Below are 21,838 nucleotides of genomic sequence, written 5' to 3'. Positions count from 1 at the left end.
ATGTCTTGCCTTTTTGCATGGATGGCAGCCTAGCATTTCACACAATGGGAAAACTAAGCATTCCAATTTTATGCATATTTATTTGTCTTATCCCTTCTGCTTTTCCCCACTTCACAGAATAGTAAATAAAAAAACCAACATCAAACAAAACATTATGAACTATGGACAGAACAGAGTATTTGCCACACATTCTCTTTTGTTAATAAGCTTTTACTTCTAATAAGCTTTTACTTCTAAAAGCACTTTGTCTGCACGTATCTCCACATTTACAAAAATTCAGACTATTAAACCCATATTTCTTAATATGATTTTGTGGCTTGAAGTCAAAACTGATCTTTGATATTACGTTACATTCATACATGTCCGTATCTGAAAGGACACCAACCCCGTAGCTGCTATCAGCTAATTTAATTATCGTAAAATAGTATCTGCCAAACTCCTTGTCAGCAACCTCGGAGTCAGTGAGGAAAGGTTTGCGGTTTTAGATGACTGAAGGTAAGACCACGTCCATGTAGCAGACCGGTCTCCTTGATTCTGTGAGCCGGCTGTAACAGGTACGTGTGGCAGAAACATCCTCTCCCTTCCTCGCCATCCAACCAGAACACCTAAGGTTTCTGGTAAAAGTCTCAGGTGATAAAGTTGAATCATGAGACGATATTACAGGAGGTGTATCAAGCCATCCTTCAAATTCTCAACTTTTGTTTGTACACCAAGTACTGCGGCCCCTACTGTGAAATGGTATCTGCTACCAAGAAAAAGGTAAGTGTTATTGTTTCCTGATTTCACAGAAGTCACCTGCAGTGGATGTCAGTAACACTGCTGGTCTTTGCCAATCTCAGGCAGAGCTAAGGCAGCAGCGTACTTATTTTAGACATTTCACCTCTTACACATTATCACCCTGACACCTTTAAACAAAAAGAAAGGAATATTGCAAAACTGGGAATGCATGCTTTAAACTCGACACTTAGAAAAAGTTTCTGGGGCTACCACTATTACAACTAACGGGAAATTATCGAGAAGAAATATTAGTAAGTACTACTCAAGATAAAACACTACACTGAAAAATTAACTTCAGAATCTCTAGAGGACACTTCTTCCAATCAGAAGTTTAAAATGGTGTGGGGTTTTTAAATGAAAGTTAAAATCTTAATTCTTTCATTTCTGCTTAGTCTTTAAACTACTCCCTACTTACGGTTGAAACGGTATGAAGTGCTGTTTGTCCTCATCGTCAACTTTTCCATTTATTATGTCAGTAACATCCATTACTGAAAACAAAAACAGAGCGTCCTGAATTAAGCGATCAGCATGGGAAGAGGGGTGCCGAGGGGATACCCTGGGGGAGGGGACGCAATGGTGACTCAGAAGAGGGATGGAGTTATCGACTGCGCAGTTTCAGAGTTTTCGTACAGAACGACATCACGTTGCAAACCACCTTTGGCATCTTCAGCTAATGCAAGTCCTGAAAGCTGCAGTAAACTCGACACCACAGCGACCGGTCTGACTAACCCAGACCTGGGAAAGATTTTGAGTTTAAGCAGCCCCCGGCAGTTTCACACCCCCAACCTTCGGTGCAAGACTATCGTGTGATATAGGCAGGCAGAGCGCACAGTTACCTGCTACTCCAAAAGGTCGCCGCAGCCCAGAGGTTAGTTTTCTCGTGTTGTTGTCCCTCAGCTCCATTCTGCCCACTCGCACAATCTGACAGACGAAACTGATTTTCTCTCTTTTCAGGTCTTTACTGCCCAGGTCCTAGAAACAGCAGTTTCTTCAGAATACTTTATAATAATTGAATTTCCAGTCCCATTTTAGCAGGTATAGGCTTGCTGCTCAGAGTTTGCCTTCGCCGTGCAAGCCTCTAGCACCAGGGCAAATTATTCTCAGAGTAAAATAATTTTGGTAACAGTACTTAAACATCTTATCTTGACTTCGTGTAAATTAATTGCTCACGAGGCCAAATCGTTTCCAGTAAGTAAAACCTCAGAGAGCAACTTTGTTTTTAGCCAGGTGTTGAGAATTTCTAGTAGCCACATCTCACGTGAGCCTCCACCAGGACCGTTACCTGCAGAGGCAGCTCCACACTGTTCACGTTCAGATCAATACATCCCTCGGTTACTCACAAGCTATGAAACAAGCGCTTTAACATTTGGCGGCTGAACCAAGTGCACACACTTACGGTGAATACTGCTCGGAGGTTATGCAGTCTGTCTATATCTTTAGGGAGTCCACAGCTTGACCATCGCACCAAGTAGTTTTCACTGAAAGAACAATATTTTGAGGACTTTTTGTTTAAGTGGCTTCCTTCAACATAAGCAGATAAAATCATCTTCAGAATTTACAGAAGACTACTTTAAACCCAACCTCTGATGAGGAACAGCATGACGCCAAAACGTACCCAAAGCCAAGGGAGTTGCCCGATGCTGTGCTGAACAGGAGGATAAGGTGCTGCTGCACTGTCGCTTCCCAGATGATTTCATAAGCCCTCTCATCCTGCCAGACCACCCCACTATTATAGCTGAGTAAGCACAGGTTAGGGAGTACACTCAAGAGTACACTAACCTGATAAATTTTGATTCCAGTGGATCATACAGAGACATCAGGACTTCAGCATCTTCTCCTATTTTACAGACTACATTTTTTAAATTTACAAATAAAGCAAATGAAGGAGTGGCAGCAAACTTGGCTTGTCTGTTGATATCGATATTCTGTTTCTGAGACTGTAATTCAAGAACAGAAGAAACTTAAGTTTAACTTAGCCTAACGAATGTCCAACCGGTATAGAACTTCCCTAAAACCTTTCACGCAGAAGAGACGTTTTCTGCTGTGCATCTGCTCCTGTGATCTTTGTTTATATTAGGATTTACAGCAGAATGCGTTTCCCAGACCTGTCTTGAAGTGCCACACCATAAGGGGGGGGAAGGAAAAAAGAAAATAAAAACCAAGATGTCTTCACTTAAAGAGAGCTAAACAAATGGTGGAAGAGATAGAGCCTCAAATATAGCTGACCCCAAAAAAGTTTGTTCGTTCTTTCCTTTGTCCGATGTTTTTCAGACAGGCACAGAGTGCCAAGAAAGGGAGGAGAGAACACAGTGCCACCTCTACAGGTTACCCACCCCTCGGACTTCAGCTCCCATAAACTTTCCAGAAACGACTTTATCTGGGCAGAAGGGAGGGATGCACATGGGTCAAAAAGGCAACTGGGACAAAAAAAAACCAGCCTTGGATGCAAAAATTTCATAGTTTAAATCTCATTTACACAAGTGTATTTTGACAGCAAGTCTGGTAAGGCCTGCAAGGCTGCCTACGGCCCGTTACAACCCAACCGGACGCCGTAACTCATTGGGTTGCACTAACGCGCTCGTGAGCGACTCATCAGGAATACCGTGCTCCACTAGCTGCTGCGGACACAGGCAGGACTCCTTACAACAGAAACGTTCTTCCTTTTAAAAATAAGGATTTGAATTGCAAAGAAGCTCACTATTCAAGTCTGAGAATGTCTTTAAAATTGCCTCCTGTACTTCAGCAAACAAGTTTAAGAAATCATACAAATGTAATAATGACGTTATTCTACTTAATTCTCAGAAATAAACCTTCATGAAAACCTAACATACAAACCTGCCACACGTCTCCGATAATCGCCTACAAATGTAGTCGACTTATTGATATAGCTCTTAGCCATAACTTCTACTAAGCCCCTTAAAGGATGAAAAAGAAAATTAAACAGCCTAAGACATACCAGTTCTTACAAAACATTTAAGCCTGGTAACTTTTCAGAAACATCAAATTTTTAATTACCAATGCTAAAAATAACAGCCAGTTAGTTTACAATCTTAGGTTTCAAAGGGAAAAGCTACAGTGCATAGTGTATCTTACTTTTTCCTCCTGTAGCCTCTCCTCAACTTGCTTAGAAGCTATTTCATGTGCTCTGAAAAGGCTAATTGTGCTGGTCTGCTCTGGGTCCAAAATATTGCCATCTTCATCTCTAACGACCAGATCTAAATCAAGAATTCTGAACAAACAACAAAAAAAAATATGCTTGTGAATTAAAAGGGCTCAAATAAATGCTTAAAAAGCACCTGCCAAGTGTTTAACATTACAGTCAGGCACACCTGATATATGATAGGAAAAACATTATTTGATACATGATAAAACAATTTAACACGTCGCCAACCCCAGAGATAAACACCCCTGGCTGGGAGTCACTATTTCCCCTAGCACAGAAAGAACCGATGTACACGAAATAGCAGAACAGCTGGGGAAGTAATTTCTTAAACAACTCAATTTGCAAGAGAATTTGTCTCCTCCTCTGATTCATCTGACAGTTTGAACAAACAACCATTACAGTCACACCACATGCAAACTGGCCAGTTCATTTCATCCCGCTCCACAGTCTCCTCCAAAGCAGGCACGCTCCTGTTTTAGCAAAAACCTAGGAGATAAAAGATGACAGAAGTTGTTTCCCTTTACATAAAGCAGAAGCCAGACCTCTGTCAGCAGGGTGTTAACGTCCGTGACTACCTTCTGCAGAGAAGGTGGTTTCTGCCATAATCAAATCCAGTCTTAGGAAAGGCCTTTCATATTTTTCCGCGTTAGTACAGTGCTGGCAGCAGAACCAAGGATAAAAAGAAATCACGTCTAGGTTGATCTGCATTTCTTGACCTATCTTCCCTACGACTGACCTCCTCACCTCCGCTTCAATACATATGGTCCCTATTTTCTTCTTCTTACTCTGTAGCCACCTCTCATGATGGAGCTGCTGTAACTCTGGTTTTGAAATATGTTTGATCAGTGAGCTTAGATCAAGCTTTCAGTGCCTGATAAGCCACACAGAGGTTTGTGGTTTATCTGAGAGCAAGTCCCCTTTGGACATGACCTGCAATCACTTGAAAAGAAGAGCAGGAGCTGTGGCAAAACAAAGACACATTTCATGTAGCAGGGTCAGTACAGAAATCCCTCCAATTAACCGCACTGCATTAATTCAAAGGTGGATGAACATCACTCAAGCTGCTGAGTGCAGGCAGCAGCTTGTTAGGAAACACCTCCTAAGCTCTACTCTGTAACTGGACCTGGTCATCACAAAACTCTCTTAAGCATCCCTGGACCACCAAGCTCCCAGATGAGTTTTCTAGTGAGAAAATGGTTTCATCATTGAAACCAAAAGTAGCCAAAATCGTCCTGCTCCTCCCTATTGCTGTTTCCTGGACGGCAGCCACAGGAGATACACCCACTGGGCATTTGTACCGTAACCGTCAGCCCTGGAGAAGCAAAAGTCCTTCTGTAGGAGACACCCGCCTGGACCAGAGGAAAAGGTAACTCAGCAATTCAGAGCAAGACTAATCACCCAGCCTACCACATGCTAACAGGACAAGGATGTTTGCACAGGCTGTCAAATAAATAGAAGCAAACACTGCTTTGATTTAAATTTCTTTGTTTTATCATTTGCAAGTTAAAGGGTACTAGGGAAAAAAAAGAAAAAAAAGAATTTTTTTTCTAAGTGTCCCAGTTACAGATTTTTGCAACTGAACAAAACAAAGTGTCCTCACAACAAAATTACCTGACCCAATTTCAGAAACACATTAAACAAACACATTCATAAGACCATTTTTACCTCCTCAGTTATTCTGACAACACACAGTGAAACTGTCGTCTTTATTTATAGGAAAAAAAAAAATCTTATTTACAAAACAGTATTTCCCAAAACAGGAAAAGTTAGGCTATGATTAGACCAGAAAACATTTATAAAACGCACAATGAATTCATTCTGTCTGGATATTGAAATCATCATCCATGCTTATTTTAGACAAAAGTGAATGTATGACTACATTAGAAACATATGGTATCTCTCAGTTGTGAGTATTTACTCAGAAGTTCAAATCCCCTTCCCTCCTGCACACCACAGACAATGTTCTGATGGCTTAATTAGTCCATCAGAACATTATGAATATAAAGCACAGCGCAAGATGTTCCATTGTATTTGAACGCTGAGCATCTGGAGGTTATTCAGAGTAACTTTCACCAACTCCTTAGCCAGATGGTAAAATGCAGTAGCCAAAGAAATAATATCAACAACATCTGGCAAATTGTCTACTGAGGTACAACAGTCCATATCTTGGATTATCAATGATAGTTACTGACTGAATGCAGTTACTCATGGTTTTTAGATTCTTTTTTCTTTTTTTTAATCACAGCTTTTCCTGATAAAGTGCATGAACAGAAATACTGCAAATTTGGCAGCTCTTAAGGAATAAAACACAAATAGCTGAAATCTGAGGAGTTATTCACATCGCAAGGGATTTAAAGTCTGGCTTGCTGAAGACTTTCAGTCCCCAGGTGTGCAGCACTACAGTGCTGCCTCTCAGTACTCATTCAAAGCTCCACTTCAAATAATTTCCTGATTTCTAAGGTAAAGGTAAGACATGACTTCTCAGGTAAGATATGATTTCTCATTTTCAATTAAAATGGAAAGTCATAATTGTAGAGACAATTTGTAACCAAAAACTTGTAGCTAAAAGAATTTGGCTTAAATCCAGACCACTGTTTGGAGATTCAATATGTCTGAATTATGAACATATCTAACATATGCAACCTATACTGCTGGCTTTTTTCTTTTTTTTAAAAAATATTTCCTTCAAAATTTCCATTCTTTTCTGTTAAACAGATACTTTCTTTTATTAAATTTGTCTGTTAATCTTCTGGTACAAGCTGGATACTAAATGAGTACAGGAACAACGAGCTAAACGATGCTTCTGAGCCAAATCCTTCAGCATCACATTACAGCTAAGCGACTTCAGGGCACGTGCAGCTGGTGGCGTTGAGAAGGCAACAACTGTTTTATGCTACAGAAGCAAGTAGAGTTTAAATTGTATTTTGAACGGAGGCAATTCTTGCACTTTTCAATTGACCTTTAAAAATTACAACTTCATACCAGTATCCAATTGATAATATCATCAAGGAAGCGAGAGCGCTACATATGGATTCCACTTTCCATATTATTAATTGCACTATACTGTAAAAAATGCTCTGTCAACTTCATTCCCTATCTTTCTATAACAAGACTGTTAATGTACTACCATTACATCTCCATAAATGAAAGAATCTTGCAAGTTGTCGTTGACAGCTAACGTGCATTACACAAGCTCATTTGGTTTTAAGCATAAGCACTTGGAAAATATTGTTCACAAACCTGTTGCCATAATCAATTTTGGCAGTCACTTTCTTTTTCAGTTCTTTGAGCTCATCTTGGGGTAAGGTCCCAGACAGTATTTGAGATCTCCACTCAATAAGGTCGTATATCATGTGCCGTACGCTGCGAAACATCTCTCTGTTATCTTGCTGTTTGGAGCAAAAAGATGGATAGAAGTTAGTTCTGAAGTCTACTGAGCATCTTTTAAACACATGTAGTAAATTGCAATTATAAGATACAAACTCAAAAGGGTAAGAGTCTACGATTAGCTCTAAAATAGGAGCGTAACTTTCTATGGCACAGAACTCCGAACAGAAAGAGCCTTACACTCCGCCTTAGGTATCTAAATAATTCTAAGTGCTTGTGTTTATGTTACCTTAAAACCCGGGTCACACTGTGTTCAGAACAGGCGTTCAAGGGAAAGGTATTCTCTTCTTGGTTCAGAGTAACTTTATTCAACGACCCCCATTCTGAGTAGAACGGGACTAAAACCAGGGCATTTTAACAGCAAGAGGCTCAAGGTCTGCAACACTCTGTCTCCAAAACCTTAGAGAAGCCTTTTTCCCCTCCCCTAGTTAAATCTTCAGAATAAGATTTTAAAATTCCTCAGTGTGCAAAGCCAAGCGCATCAGTATCTTATGAGTCCACAGGTAACATCTGAAGGAAAGTGGAAAACCAGAAAGCACCAACCCTTATAGGAAGTTAAATACCTGAACTGTTTATAAAGGCTGGAACTACAGATATCAAACAGTGCCAGCAGCATACACAAACTTCCCCTGGCAACATTCAGCTAAGCTAGGACTCGGGAAGATCAACTTCCAGACTTAGCATGGAAGAAACCTCTTTTCCAGAGCATTTTGTATACGCATGCCCCCACACACACACGCATTCAGAGACAAAAGGTTTTTAAGATTTCTAATCTTTAACCACAAAACAGAATTTTGACATGTTGGTTTAAACTGTGGACCGTGCAAATACACAACAATTTTAGCACAAACAATACTATGTAAACTGTTGCAGAACAGCCTTTCTATTTTTACCGTAAAAGATAATGTCGAGACAAAGACAACACAGAGGCCCCGAATGCTTTCATCTTACCCAGAAGCAGCCTCTCTCTCTGTCTTCATAAGCCTCAAAATCTAAGTTCAATACGCTCTTAAAAAGAATACATCTTTCTAAACACCCTAAATCAATGAATTAATCAGGCTACACATAACTTACTTTCTTTCAGACTACACCTAGGCCTTATTTGACTGAAAACAACTGGAACAATTAATTATTTAAAATTCTCTGCTATATGTAAAATACAATGAAAAGCTGCAGAAGGTGCAGAAAGAATATAATGACTCAAAGAGTCAGGGGGAAAAAAAAAAATCTAGCCGTGAAACTTAAAGACTTCAGTCTGTTCAGTTATCAAAAAGCTGACTTGATTATAGTGCGAGAACCTTCACAGAGAGAAAATACCCGTTATTAAAAGCTCTTTAATGTAGCAGAGAAAGGCACAACAGGCACATATGGCTGGAAGCTAAATAGAGACAAATCCAAATGGGAAAGAGGTTCATGATTTTCGATGCTGCAGGCAATCATGAACTAGTGAGGTGAAGCACATGCCACATCCTCTGCTAGCTGCAGAATCAAAACTGAATACCTATTCAATATTCAAACAAAATTATAAACTAAGTAAAGGCACAATGTGGTCATTTAATTATTTTTGATATGCAAGACATGGACAACATGGACTCTCTCTCTAGTCTGCAGACTGACCAGTTTGAAAACGGCTACCTCCAGTAAACCAAGTTTCCCTCGAAAAAGCAACCCCAGTGCACCAATGCTCTTTTTGGCAGTTGACCACATGCAATTAACCCAGCATATATCCTCAAGATATAAACTATAAACAAACTCCTTAAGTAATCTGCCTACTCAGGCTAAAACTGTAAGAGGCACTGGAACCCTTCCTGCCACCAGACTGAGGCCGCTGTAGCGTCGCACCTCGCCTGCTCCTGAAGCCAAAGTTCCTAGCGAAGCACTGCAGTGTTGTTTAGCTGTTGGCGTGTCTTCATGGAAGTAAACATATGACAAATGAGATGTTAAGCATCGATGGTTACAACAAGCGACTCCCACACTAGGAGGATATTATAATTTCCTAAAAGTAACTGCTACAGAAAGCACACATAAGTCTGGGTAAGAAAAACTCTAACAATGTCTCTTGCCATCCGCCTTTCTTATTATACGTGCACCGCAACCAAGGCTTGTGTGGCTCTGCAAGTGGTATTTCTCTGACATTAAAGAATTTCAGATTTCATACTCGGGATAATCCCCCAAAAGAGATCTGAGGGTCAAGATGTTACCCTCCCTGTCCCCAGGAGCACGCAGCAGCGGAACCAAGGGCAAGGCTTCTCAGTGCCCTCTGCAGGCTCTGCTCCTCCTAGTTTGCTTCTGCCTGCCTACTTCTTCCCCTCTGCTCAACACATGACCTCTCTAATATCACATCACGTTAACGCTCTCTTTAGTATACGATCTGTTTCTCTCCTCTTATAACCTATTATCCTTCATCTCATCAGCTGCAACACTTCATCACCTCCAGCATACTCTATTTTTAATCTTTATTTTCATGGGGTGGGTGTGATTACAAACCATGCTAATCCACACAAAAACCTTCATTTCCATTAGCGTCTTCATTGCACAGCTTGCGCTTTTATGACAGAATATTTCAAACGTATTTATAAGAAACAGAGACTGTGCATTAAGCCCTACTTCAACTAGACGACTTTCATGTTCCCATTACCTTGCTGCAGTGACCTGACACGCTGAGAGCACGCAAGTCTGAGGTGGGGGACCTGACATCCCACAGCACGCTGCTGCTTTACATCTGGACTGCGTTTTTAACTGTACACTTGAACACTCTTTAGACCTTACACAGGAATACTTTAATATGTGTAGTTTCATGGCTATTATATTTTTCTATTATCCCATCTGGGAGATGATCAGTGCAAATGCTTATTACTATGAATTTTTAAGAATATATTCCCAATGTGCTTGGAACTTAAGCATATGAAAATAATCAGGCGTGTAACTTAAGATCAGGATAAAGTGGGAACTATCAACTTTGAGTACAACAATACTGAGAGGTAAAAGGCGTACACTGATGATTTTTCAAAGGGTTAACTTTACACCCACAAATTCAACATCAAATACTTCATATTTTTTTGGTAACATAGATCAACAGCCTTAAGTAACACCCTTAAAACCATTTTCTTCATTTCTTTAACACAATTATCTACAAATTTGGGAAAATCTAATATATATCTTAAAAATCCAATGTAATCTGTATAATAGTGAACCATAAAAAAGGGGTCATAATAGCTCAACAATTGGTAACATACTGTAAGAACCTGAGTCTGCACAAGAAATACACAGTATTTGAGAAAACACTCGAAAGAAACACTTCTGGGATACGCGCCTTAACGCAGAAGGTGATAAATGGCTTTTCAGCATTCAAAGTAGCCTTTAGAAATAGTCACAGAAGCAGAATTTCATTAACGGTTCCTTCATACTTCTCAGCGTACCTTCACAGCATCACTCTTTTCACAAACTGTATAGTATTGTAAATATTTTCCTAAGCTGATACTCACAACATACAACTGCCGCCATATTATGGACCATTCCCGCAGCGTAGTGGTAACCTCCTGAATCAAGGGGAGCTCGTTGGGTATAACTGTTTCATGTTGTCTTAAGAGGGAAAAAAAAAAAACCACACAGTTTGAATTAAGTAGCAGTTTTGGGTAAGGGGGCAGAATCATTTCCTGGAAGGAACCGTTCACTTCTAAAACCAATTCAATAATGACAGGATTGAAAATAACATCACGCACTGCAAATTTATAAGTTAAAGAATGTACCATCACAGAGAAGCAGCAGCGTACACGAGTGCATCCCGCAACACGAAGGGTACTTCGGTGAGCTGAGACCATGCTGCTGAGCTCACGCTTTTTTTTTCTCCTTATTTCTATACTCATAACAATATCACACACCTCGCCGTACCATTTATTATCGAGATACTAATTTTAGAAGAAGCAACCAAGATGAAAGCCAGATGTGCACAACCTACAATGCCACCGTACTAACGCGTAATTGTTGTTCAAAATATTGGTCTTGCAAAGAAAAACTAAGCACCCAAGTCATTACCATTAAGTTTCTGTAAGACTTGGTTTAAAATTACATGCCATGAAAGTAAGAAACAGCTCGATCTTTTAATATTTCAGACGTAGGGCACTTAAAGGCAGTTTTGTAATCAGCAAGAAAGACATCATTATGCAGCAACCTCATGTTTAGTAGTTTTATCATTTACATATTTAACGGAGTATAAAAATAAATCAGGCACAAAGGAATAAAAAATTTGAATCCTGTTTCACTCCATTTCATACCTGGCTAATTATTTATTAATGCCACTTCACATTTTTTTCCTGGGATTTGGTGGGGTTTTTTTCCTGTTTTTTAACTAAACTTTTGTATCAATGTTAGGAACTTTTACACGCATGTCCAGCAACACTGATTCGACATATAAAGATCTGAACTTTAACAGCTTTTAAATAACAAAAACTATGTAATGTCGCACACATCAGGCAAGGGAGCAGGAGAATCAGAAAATGAACAATTTGACAGAAGCTCCCGGTAAGGCAGAAGAGGATGTCTGCATAATGGCGTTCAGCGAGGAGTCCGGCCTACAAGATTTACTGAAGAAGAAATTAAGAAATCACTTAAATTTCATCTGCATACAAGAAAGGTATCTCGTATCAAAGGCCTCTTTTAATGCACCAGGCAGACGCCATGCGACTCAAGGGCTGGAAGATAAAAGAAGTTGGGAAAACTGAAATTAGAACTAAAGCAAGGGGCAGGGAGCGGAGGAAGTCAGTCTAGGTAACTGTTAGTCGAGAGAGTAATAGAAGTTAGAAAGAAAAATGATAAATTGTTAATTCTTCTGAAACGTTTACATTAATATAGTTGAGATAAAGCATAATCTTCTGTATGATGATGCAGCTAAGGCCAGTACTAGCCAGAAGCACTGCTCATCCCAGCCCCTTTGAACTTGAGCTGAGCTACTGATTTTAAATATTTTAAAAAAGAAGGAGCTGATGATGAATATGTGCGTGTTTAACTAACTGGAAACAAGTGTCAGTTATCTGATAATACACCAAAATTGTATTGATACAAGAAAGAAAATGGATTTTCATTATTTTCCAGTCAAACTTACCCTTTGCCTTCAACTATTGCTTCCTTAAGATGGATATAGGAGGCGGGAAATATGCCCTTTGAGAGGGAGGGAGAGGAAGAAAATGTTTTAGATACCAGTTGCACACAACATATTGTATCTATTGCCTAAAACCATGCCAAGACACTGCCGGGTCTGCAGAGCCATTCACATCCTCTTAAGCATCAGAGTAGTTGTTTTGTGGTGCTCTAGGTTTTTCTCATGTACATTTAAACTTTGTATTGCATGTCCTTTCAAGAAGGCGTTACTGTAACATTAGCAAACACAGACTCAGTGGATTTAAACCTATCTTCACAATACTGAAGAAAACAGCCGAGCTACCCTGTCGTAAGCGGCCCTGCAAAGGGGTGTTTCCTCCCCCAGTTCAAGGAACAGTTTGCAGTGGATTCTCCAGGTCCCTTCATGATTGTATACGGATGCAAATTAAGACAAATTTCCTTTTGAAAGTGTGAAAGATGATTTTTACATACTTCTACTCCAAAATGACATTTTACCCGTGATCCAGGTCCGCTGCTTGCTTTTCCTCACCTCTAGCCAAGCTTTCTTAGCCTGCTATAAGATATTGCTGTTCTCAAAGCATTTTCCCCAGCATTTCCAGGCTTTCCGTTAAAATCAGCGCTGCACGAGAACATGCAGCGTACCAGGCTGCCTTGCTGTGAAATACACGGGCAGGGGAGCGCGCGGAATGCACACGTCCTGCATTGCAACTGCTACTACACAGACTATATATAATGCAATGCCTTCTACCACCAGCCTATCGTTAGTGCTACAAGCCAAAAACCTCTTCAACAGACGGTACCGCAAAAGGCCAGTGCTGCTCTTCTGAAAAAATGTTCAAAATTAATCTTGAGATTGCAGAAATACAATAATAGTTTCAAAATAGGGTATGCTTATATTAAAAATTAATTCAAGTCAAGCTGAGAAAATAAGGTCTTCCACCTCACCCTCTGAGGTAGTAGTTCAGTTTAATTATCTGGGAACACTAACAAATAAATTCTTAGAAAGCTACAGAAACTGGGGGTGGGGGGTGGGGTTGCGAGTGTTGTGCCTTTTAGTCCCAGTAACAACAAAAAAACCCAAACCCACTGCATTTAGCAGCAGTCAGCCAAAAGCAGCAACACGCGGAATTAATTGAAGCCAAGAAGAACGCGTAATTGCTTCTTAGGCTGTACAAGGCATGTTCGTGAAATATGGTTCATAAGAAATTTAGTGTGTTTCCAAAAAAAGAAAATATCAAAATAGAATAGAAAAAAAAAAGCCATAGAACAGGCCTGGTTAGGAAATGGGTGGGATGAACCACACAGCTCTGTACTTTTAGACATGCAGATGCAACTCAAAATGCACCTCTGTAGGCAAACATTATGTGTTTTACTTTAAGTGAAAAAAGAAGCAAAACCAGAAGTCATTTAATTCTGGTTAATTACTACTATAAAGTAAAATGCTAAAAAAAAAACCCCACAATTTTGTAAGCAGTCTTTGTGCTGTCTCCTTTCTTTTTATTTCAGAAAGGCTGCTCTAAACAGCAGCCCTTTATGCGCTCTGAAAGCCTAACAACTAGGCAAAATTGCACTGCAGAAGATTACTCCCCCTCTCACAGGGAACGACTGAACGTCGCAGTGTAGATCTCCGTATCACTTTCCAAGAGGCAGTTGCATTTTATGAGTAACGCGTTATTTAACAGACAGCGAAGCAAAGCGTCAGCCTCCAACCAGACCACCTAGAAGAGAGTTCTGAACTTTTTACCGAGGTGAAGGCTCTGGTACACCGGTCACTGCAGAAAACAGGCTGACGCACATCAACCCATCCACAGTGACTGTACATACATACGGCCCTAAATTGCAAAAATTAAACTGCAACTCAGCTTTTAGGCCTTGCTAAAGTTTCGGTTAACCTGAGAAACTCACATTTCCTACAGGTTCAGACTACACACCAGCAGTCACGAGAGTGCCGTGGACACCTGGTGAATTGCTCCCATCAGTAACCTAATATGTGCCCAACATCTCCGATATAGCAACACACCCAACGCCGTAATACATCTCTGTCCAAGAGAAAAACGAGCACGCTGCTCTGGCAACACTTACCTTCTTGGATTTTTTTCGTAGTGTATAACCTCTGTACCAACCTAGGAGGGGAAAAGGGAAAAAGCATTAAAAAGTTCATTAATGTCACCTAGGGGCTGCTCCTTCTCAGCTCAACAGCACCTTAACGTGGCTTCCGATCACACTTTACCCCTGCCAACACACAACCGCACACCCCACCTGAATTTCAGTTCCCTACAGGATTCGTATCCTGGCTAACAAGTCTTTTTAGAAGCTATAAAAATAAGAGTGATGATGATCAAACTGATAGAGAAGACCACATGACAGAGATGGCATTTTACATGTGTTTAATTGTCATTCCTTTCATTTCAATTAGTGATTTACCAACATTAACAAAACCAACTTAAGAGCATTAACTTTACAAAGGCGTACTGTTTGACTAGTTCCATTTTAAAATCTATTAAAGTTCCATAAATGCAAATTTCCAAACGTAGATCAGGCATTTGTCATCCCAGCAGAGAACAAGAATAGTTTGTGTTTTACGATTCACACATCAAAATACAAAAGCAAGGCACCCACAGCCCGAATTCGGCACGAGGCAGCGAACACCCACCCCGCAGCAGCCCCGACGTTTATTCAACCCGTGCCATGCTCCCAGGCAGGTGGTCATGCCTGGAAAATTGGGAGGTGGTGTCTCCCTTACTGTGTCCCCAGATCACCACACATCTACAAGCAATCACCATGACAGCTTTTACTGTTTCTCCAGTCACTCTACTTCAGTACTGGATAACCAAGGCAAAATCAAAACCCTACGAACTTCAGTTATTTTGCCTCATGGAAGATATCGTGCCAGAGAAAGCAGATGAGATCTTCTGTGCATGCTGCTCTTGGATGCTTGCACTGGGGCTATTTTGTGTTTCAGTTTGTCTGTGCCACAGCCTGCTCGCTCCTTCCTGCTCAGCACCCCAGGGAACCCCCCAGGGGACCAGAGCTGCCCTCCGCAGCTTTTGAAGACTAAGTCTGGGTGCAATATCACCCCCTCTAGCCCTGCAAACAGGGGTTTTGTACAGCAAAGCATCTCTCCAGAGACTGGTGTGGGTGAGGATGGGGACTTCACAAAGCAGATGTGCAAATAAAAACCTACAGGCCCACTCCTGATAACAACTAGCGCAGGAAGAAAATCCAAGGAAGACAACACATGCTGATAAATTAGTTATCTACACTTTGGGAGTAGAAGCACAAATTAAAGTCTCAAGCACACAGGATTTTTCAGTCTGGTCTCCAGTAGCAAAGGGTAAAATGATTCTTCGTCTTCACACCACATGAGAAACCTATCCTCCGCGATCACCTGGGGATAGTTAGTGCTATCTTCTTTAACCTGGTGCCTACAACCATCACAGTTCACTTCCCTACAGAGGCTGCAGTGGCCTCACAGCTCACATTTCCATTGCTTTCAGCAAAAACTGTTGCTGAAACGACTGTGCACAGTTCCTGCCTCGGGTGCAAAGAGGACAGTATTTCTGCTAGCACGTACTCCACTAGCTGAAATCTGTGCATGCCTGTGCACAGATTTCAATCCTATTAAAGGACTAAATTCCCTCAGTTTTATATGAGGAAACCAACCTTCTGAAGTTCTGGAGTCTAAATTGATAAGCACCATAACTCCAGTCAAAGGCACTGTACAAACTAAAGAACATACAACCACATTATCTCTGCCACCTCGATTCTCCCATCCCATCATCTGCGCTGACTCGGGATGTCACACTGCACCTGCAGATTAAAAAGCCACATAGCAAAACGAGCTCCTCACTGATGAACCTCTGCTTTCTGACGCTTTGCAGCAAGAGCTACAAGAGATTACAGATAAGAAGGCAGCTGAAATCTGCCTTGGAGAACTGGTTACACTCCTGCTCGTTGCAGAGATCCTAATGCGACCAGGCAAGTCCAACCAGGCTCTTCACTGGCAGCCACCACCTAAACGTTCCTCTTGCTGGGTATCGAGCCTGTAGCTACACAGCGGGGAGCTCAGTTTTCAAAGAGAGCTAAACTCCCACCAATTCTACTGGAGGCATTGAGTCCTGCCATGAACACGCACCTGCAAGGGCAATGTAATTTACATCCATGAAGTCGTCTCTAAAACAGAGTCTCGTACCCAAAACATAAAGACTATTCAGTTTCTTAGTTCTCCACCTGTAAGATGAGGGTAGTTCTTTTCCACATACAGACACTACAAAAGCAACCAAATCTCTCACAACCAAGAATTAAAGAAATTAAGATCACAAAATCATGGTTTTTCTTCAATGCATAATAAATAAAGGTTTGTTGTCAGACACTGGACAAGGAAAAAACAAGTATAGTGTAGCTGCTGCTGTAGGTGAGTGAGATCTTGTCCTCCACGCTAAAAAAAAATCAGGGGTAGAGGGTTGTGTGTGCTTGCTAATGACTTTAAGCAGCTATTCTAACGCACCTATCAGCCTATGCTGCAGCCCTGCCTAACTTTACCTCTTGATTTTGTAACCTCAGCAGTTTGAGAGATCATTAAAAAAAAATGAATGAAAACCCCAAAGCCTATGGGGAGAGAGGGCAACTACCTGATGTCAAACACACCCCCGAGCTCCGGATCCTTCTCGCTCTATTCGTGGCTAGGTCGGTTTCAGACAAAATGCCAGCAAGAGGAAGACAAGCTGATGCCATAAATACCTTTCTAAAGTGACCTGGGCTTTTACCTGGCTTCCTGATGTGTTACAGGGTTTCTAGCCTCTCTCAAAAAATTATTATGGGATACAATGCTGGAAATATGCATCCACGTAAATGCCCAACTAAGAAAATGAACCAATGAAATATTTGTGTGCCCGTTAAAGCTGAAAAAGACACTCAAAGGGGAAAAAACGGCTGTTTCTTTTGTATGATGCACCTATTTACTACACAGTTACCCAGATAAGGTATTTGTTGCAGCCAACAACCAAACATTCCCAGAGTATCAGGAATAACTTATTGGAAAAATACTTATTTGGGAACCCAAAGCGCCTTCCCACAGCAGCACTAGAAATTAACTACTGTTCAAACACACGAGCTTGGTTTTGACACTTATTTACCATTATATTTGCTATTCACCTTAATAAGCCACATTTATTGATCATATGTTGTGTTTGCCCATTCCACCAAATAATGTAAAGAAACAGAATCAAGAAAATAAAGATCAGGCAAGTGCTAATTCAGAACATGGCAAATATTTGTTTTGGGATATCTGCTGTGAAATGCAGCCCTTGCAAGATGAAGTCCATATTTATGAAGTCCAACGGCTTTGCTGTTTGGCTTTTCCTGTAAGGCTCACATTAGAAGGAGTGAAAGGAAGTTTTCAAACTGAAAACTAAAACTGCCTGCAATCGTACCTGAAAGAAAAAAGCATTAATTTGACACTCAAGACCAATGATTCTAGAAAGCAGCTTTTAAACATTGAGATTTAACAGGGAAACATGCACAGGATCTGCACATTGAAGCATTTGTACAAACTTCTTCCTGCGTTTCAGAGGAAAAAAAGTTTTCTTTGATTAAAATTTAAAAGATTAAGATGTTTAGTAATAAAATAAAATTTCAAAATAAGTTCTACATATAGGTTAAAAAAAATAATATTTTAAACACATAAGCAAAGTCCATCTTAGCAATCCATTCCAGTACACGGTAGCAACATGATATCCTATAGAAACCTGCTTGTCCTTAAAACAGGCCTTCCAGGCTACGCACATGAGACCCAGCCCTCCCAACTTGTCAGTCTCTTTTGCCATCAGAGGGAAGACCGACTGAGCAAACATTTACCATAAGGTTTTCCTGACAGCAAAGCAGATCCGGGGTAGTGGTGGTGGAGGGCGGGGGGGACCCACAAACAAAACCAACCAGCTACAATCTAACACTTCAAAGCCCATTGACACACGTACGTGTTCAAAACTACTCCTAACTTAAGAATTACTGCAGAAAACTATTGAAAAATAGTAACAGCAGGATGCCAAGGGCAGAATGCATAATACAGTGGGTATCAATGAAAGAAGCCAACATTTTCCCCATCATCTTAAATACAGGGAAAAGGGGTAGTCCTTTGAGAAGCAGAACCACAGATCCTCAGCAAAAAGGCATTACTGACTCTTCAAACAACTTTTCTGTCCCATGGGCATATTATTGGGGTTTTTTCTTCAGACTGGCCCATCCCACCACAGCCTAACATGACCCTGACACGGACAGGACCGATGGCAGGGAAGTTCCCAGGCGTACACCTGGACGTTAGCGCAGATGGTACAAAACCTCCTGGGGCACAATCTACACAAATTTTCTATAGATGAACTTGGAGATCAAAAAGCTCAAGTAATTACCTAATAATGGCAGCTCTGTGAACAAGAGAGATAAGAATTATGGCATCTAATTTCCCATCACAGCAGGTACGTAATGAGTAATCATTGCATAAAATGTTTGGAAGAACATTAACTTATTTGCATTTCTTTTAACATTAACTCATCCCATGTGCTTGAAGCCTAACAACCATGAGAGTGTGAAGGTCCCTCTATTATTCAAGCCTAGGAGAAAAGCGAGTCATCTCCACTGTCCCACTTAGTGGGCAGCAGTCATCATTTGATATGGTTTGACATACCCTATTCAGGATTCAGAGTCCCTCCCACATTAATTAAATGAATCTATTTATATATAGAAGTACAAAGCTGCACAATATTTAAATCGTTCAATTTGCATTTACAATTTTTGCATTATTAGATTTTTATTAAAGCATATAATGTCAGATACCAGAAGATTACTTTGCTTAAAGTCAAACTTCGGCGTTGCCGCAGCAAGCTGAACTCTGTAAGAAAACGCCAGCCTAAGAACAACGGAAAAAATGCATTTGCACAGTGATGAGTAGAGCTTGTTGCTTTTGTTGAAATAGCACTGATTGGTTTAGTAAATATAACAATAAAAAAATCCTATTGAGCCAGTATCTAAAACAAATTTATCACACAGATGTACCAAAAGATCAAGGTCTAGAGAAACAAACTATTTACATCGATATATTAAAGCAGATCACATTTCCATATGACAGAAAGTGTTACAATATTTTAAACACAGTTTAGTTATACGTTACTTACACCTTTCCAAACTGCAGCATGCCATGAAATTTCAAGTCAAGGATATAATGAAAGAGCTGTGTTTTGCCTGGCTCAGTACCGGATCAAGCAAGAGCTGAAAACTGTAATGATAATTTTCACATTCTGTTGATTCTCAAACCCAGCATTCAAGTACCCTTTTACATGGATCAAGGAGGAAAGATTTTGGTACATGTAATGTTTCTACAGATTCATATCAAAACAAGCCAAAGCATCTGAAAAGCCTGAAATCAGTCCACAGCACTGTAACACATGTACCCATCTTGTAAGACACACATAAATAATTTAGGACCCAGCTAACTTTCAAACTGAGATTGAACTTTTTAGCGGCAGGCTCTTTTGCATTACCCGAGGGTATCCAAAAAGCATTTATCATTTCTCTAACGTAGGGTAGATGCTACAATTGATCCATACAAGTAAAGCTGTGCAAGCATCCATCTTCCATAGAAAAGGAGATGGTTATTCACCAGGTATTGACCCCATGTGTCTTGCATTGGTTAATTCTGCGTTCGTTAGAAATAATGTGTTTTGTCCTTCAGCAAGAAAGTAAGTAATTCATCACCTGACAGCACGAGAAGATAAAGTTACAAACAGAAAAGTAATGCAACTGCAAAAGCAATGTTTTTAAGTGCAACTTTTGCCAGCTTACCTTCATACGTTTCTAATATGTGCACGGTGTCGCCTATTTGTAAGGAAAGTTCATCTGGTCCCCTCGCGTCGTAGTTGTAGAGAGCTGGACAGAGGAAACACTGCTGTTAGCGCATGCAAGGCAACGTAGCTTCCAGGATTTTTGTTTCTCCACATAGTTGTTTTTATGACTCATTGCTGCCATTCTCAACCCTTTGGATTTTGTAAAAACAATTTGTAAAAATTTGACCAAGTCCTGCCCATTAGTATTTCCCCTTGTAAAATCTTGAAAAGCCACAAGTCTCAGAAGTCAGTCTCTCACTTCTTCATAACAATACAGTCAATTTTTTGTCGTACTTGCTTGTCTTCCAGCAATTCATGTCAATTTTATGCAGTTCTATAATGAACCGCAGTCTCCCACTGCCAGCTCAGCACCCAGAAAACCTACAAAGCATCTTTAGAAAACTCAAATTACCACCACTAATATTAAAGAATGATTTCTCAGTTGCTTCATTAATTTACCGCATGCATACTGTATTTAAAACCAACATGATTTCAGAATTCCTGAGAGACAGAGGTAACTGCATCAACCCACTATATTCATGGGAGAGACTAGTCCTATCCCCCATTTTATAGTATTATAATCACGTTACCATACTTTACGCATTAGCAAGCCCTGACAGCATCCACAACCTGCACCACCACGTCCGGCAAACTTAGCAAACTCATTTGTTTTCACAAATATTTCCGAGTGGCACCAGTCGCAAGCAGGCAGAGGAATGACAAAGTGAAAACCCATTCCTTTTCCAGTGCTGAACTCGGAAAAAGCTTGGAGTCCTACCGCCTAAGACCATAAGCAGCAAGAGGTACAAAGCGAGAGAGATGTGAAGGGCCCTCACGTTACACACAGCTGGGGTCCTAAAGCAGGGCAGAAAGGATTCTGGACTGAGGGAAACTCTCAGATTTGTTTAGATGCACCTGAATAGCAAACCTCGCAGCTGTGTATATTCCAGAAGTGACTCGATTGTTGGTCACGAGCTGCAGCTCAGTCCTTGGAGGACAGCCTGCTCATCGCTGCCCCCAGACCAGTGGTCAGCCTACACCCGTGCCCATCCATAATAATCTGCCTTGAAGGAGTGCTGGGTGAACACCTTCAGCCGAAGACAACGTCAACTGTATAACGTTGTATGATGTCAATGTAAGCCATATGAGGAGCAGCTAAAGTCCCTTGGGTTGTTCAGCTGGAGCAGAGGAGGCCGAGGGCAGCCTCATGGCACTCTGCAGCCCCCTCCCGAGGGCAGGAGGAGGGGCAGGGCTGGTCTCTCCTCTCTGGTGCCCAATGCCAGCACCCGAGGGAACGGCAGGGAGATGTGCCAGGGGAGGGTTAGGCTGGGCATTAGGGAAAGGTCCTTCCCCCAGAGGGTGGTGGAGCCCTGGCACAGCCTCCCCAGGGAGGCATCACGGCACCAGCCTGGCGATATTCAAGCAGCACTTGGCCAAGGCCCTCAGAGACACGGTGTGAATTTGGGGTGCCCTGTGCAGGGACAGGAGTTGGACTTGATGATCCTTGTGGGTCCCTTCC

At 41.0% G+C, this 21,838-nt stretch overlaps 1 protein-coding gene across 2 annotated transcripts in view; it reads right to left on the bottom strand.

The window, feature by feature from the left end:
* DOCK1 (dedicator of cytokinesis 1) overlaps positions 1–21,838 on the bottom strand; it is a 316,638-nt gene that overhangs the window by 271,638 nt on the left and 23,162 nt on the right. For both annotated transcript variants that reach the window (XM_064464378.1, XM_064464379.1), the window contains exons 2-11: positions 20,279–20,362; positions 14,528–14,568; positions 12,429–12,484; positions 10,813–10,909; positions 7,181–7,329; positions 3,871–4,006; positions 2,557–2,714; positions 2,174–2,255; positions 1,614–1,749; positions 1,193–1,265 (exon numbers count right to left, since the gene is read on the bottom strand). In XM_064464378.1, coding sequence (XP_064320448.1) covers positions 1,193–1,265; positions 1,614–1,749; positions 2,174–2,255; positions 2,557–2,714; positions 3,871–4,006; positions 7,181–7,329; positions 10,813–10,909; positions 12,429–12,484; positions 14,528–14,568; positions 20,279–20,362 — 1,012 coding nt within the window. The remainder of the gene's footprint in view (positions 1–1,192; positions 1,266–1,613; positions 1,750–2,173; positions 2,256–2,556; positions 2,715–3,870; positions 4,007–7,180; positions 7,330–10,812; positions 10,910–12,428; positions 12,485–14,527; positions 14,569–20,278; positions 20,363–21,838) is intronic.

The sequence above is a fragment of the Phalacrocorax carbo genome, chromosome 12 (genome assembly GCF_963921805.1).
Source record: "Phalacrocorax carbo chromosome 12, bPhaCar2.1, whole genome shotgun sequence".
In the NCBI taxonomy this organism is placed as follows: domain Eukaryota; kingdom Metazoa; phylum Chordata; class Aves; order Suliformes; family Phalacrocoracidae; genus Phalacrocorax; species Phalacrocorax carbo.
The sequence above is the reverse complement of the archived record's forward strand: the minus strand, read 5'-3'. Positions and strand labels throughout refer to the sequence as shown.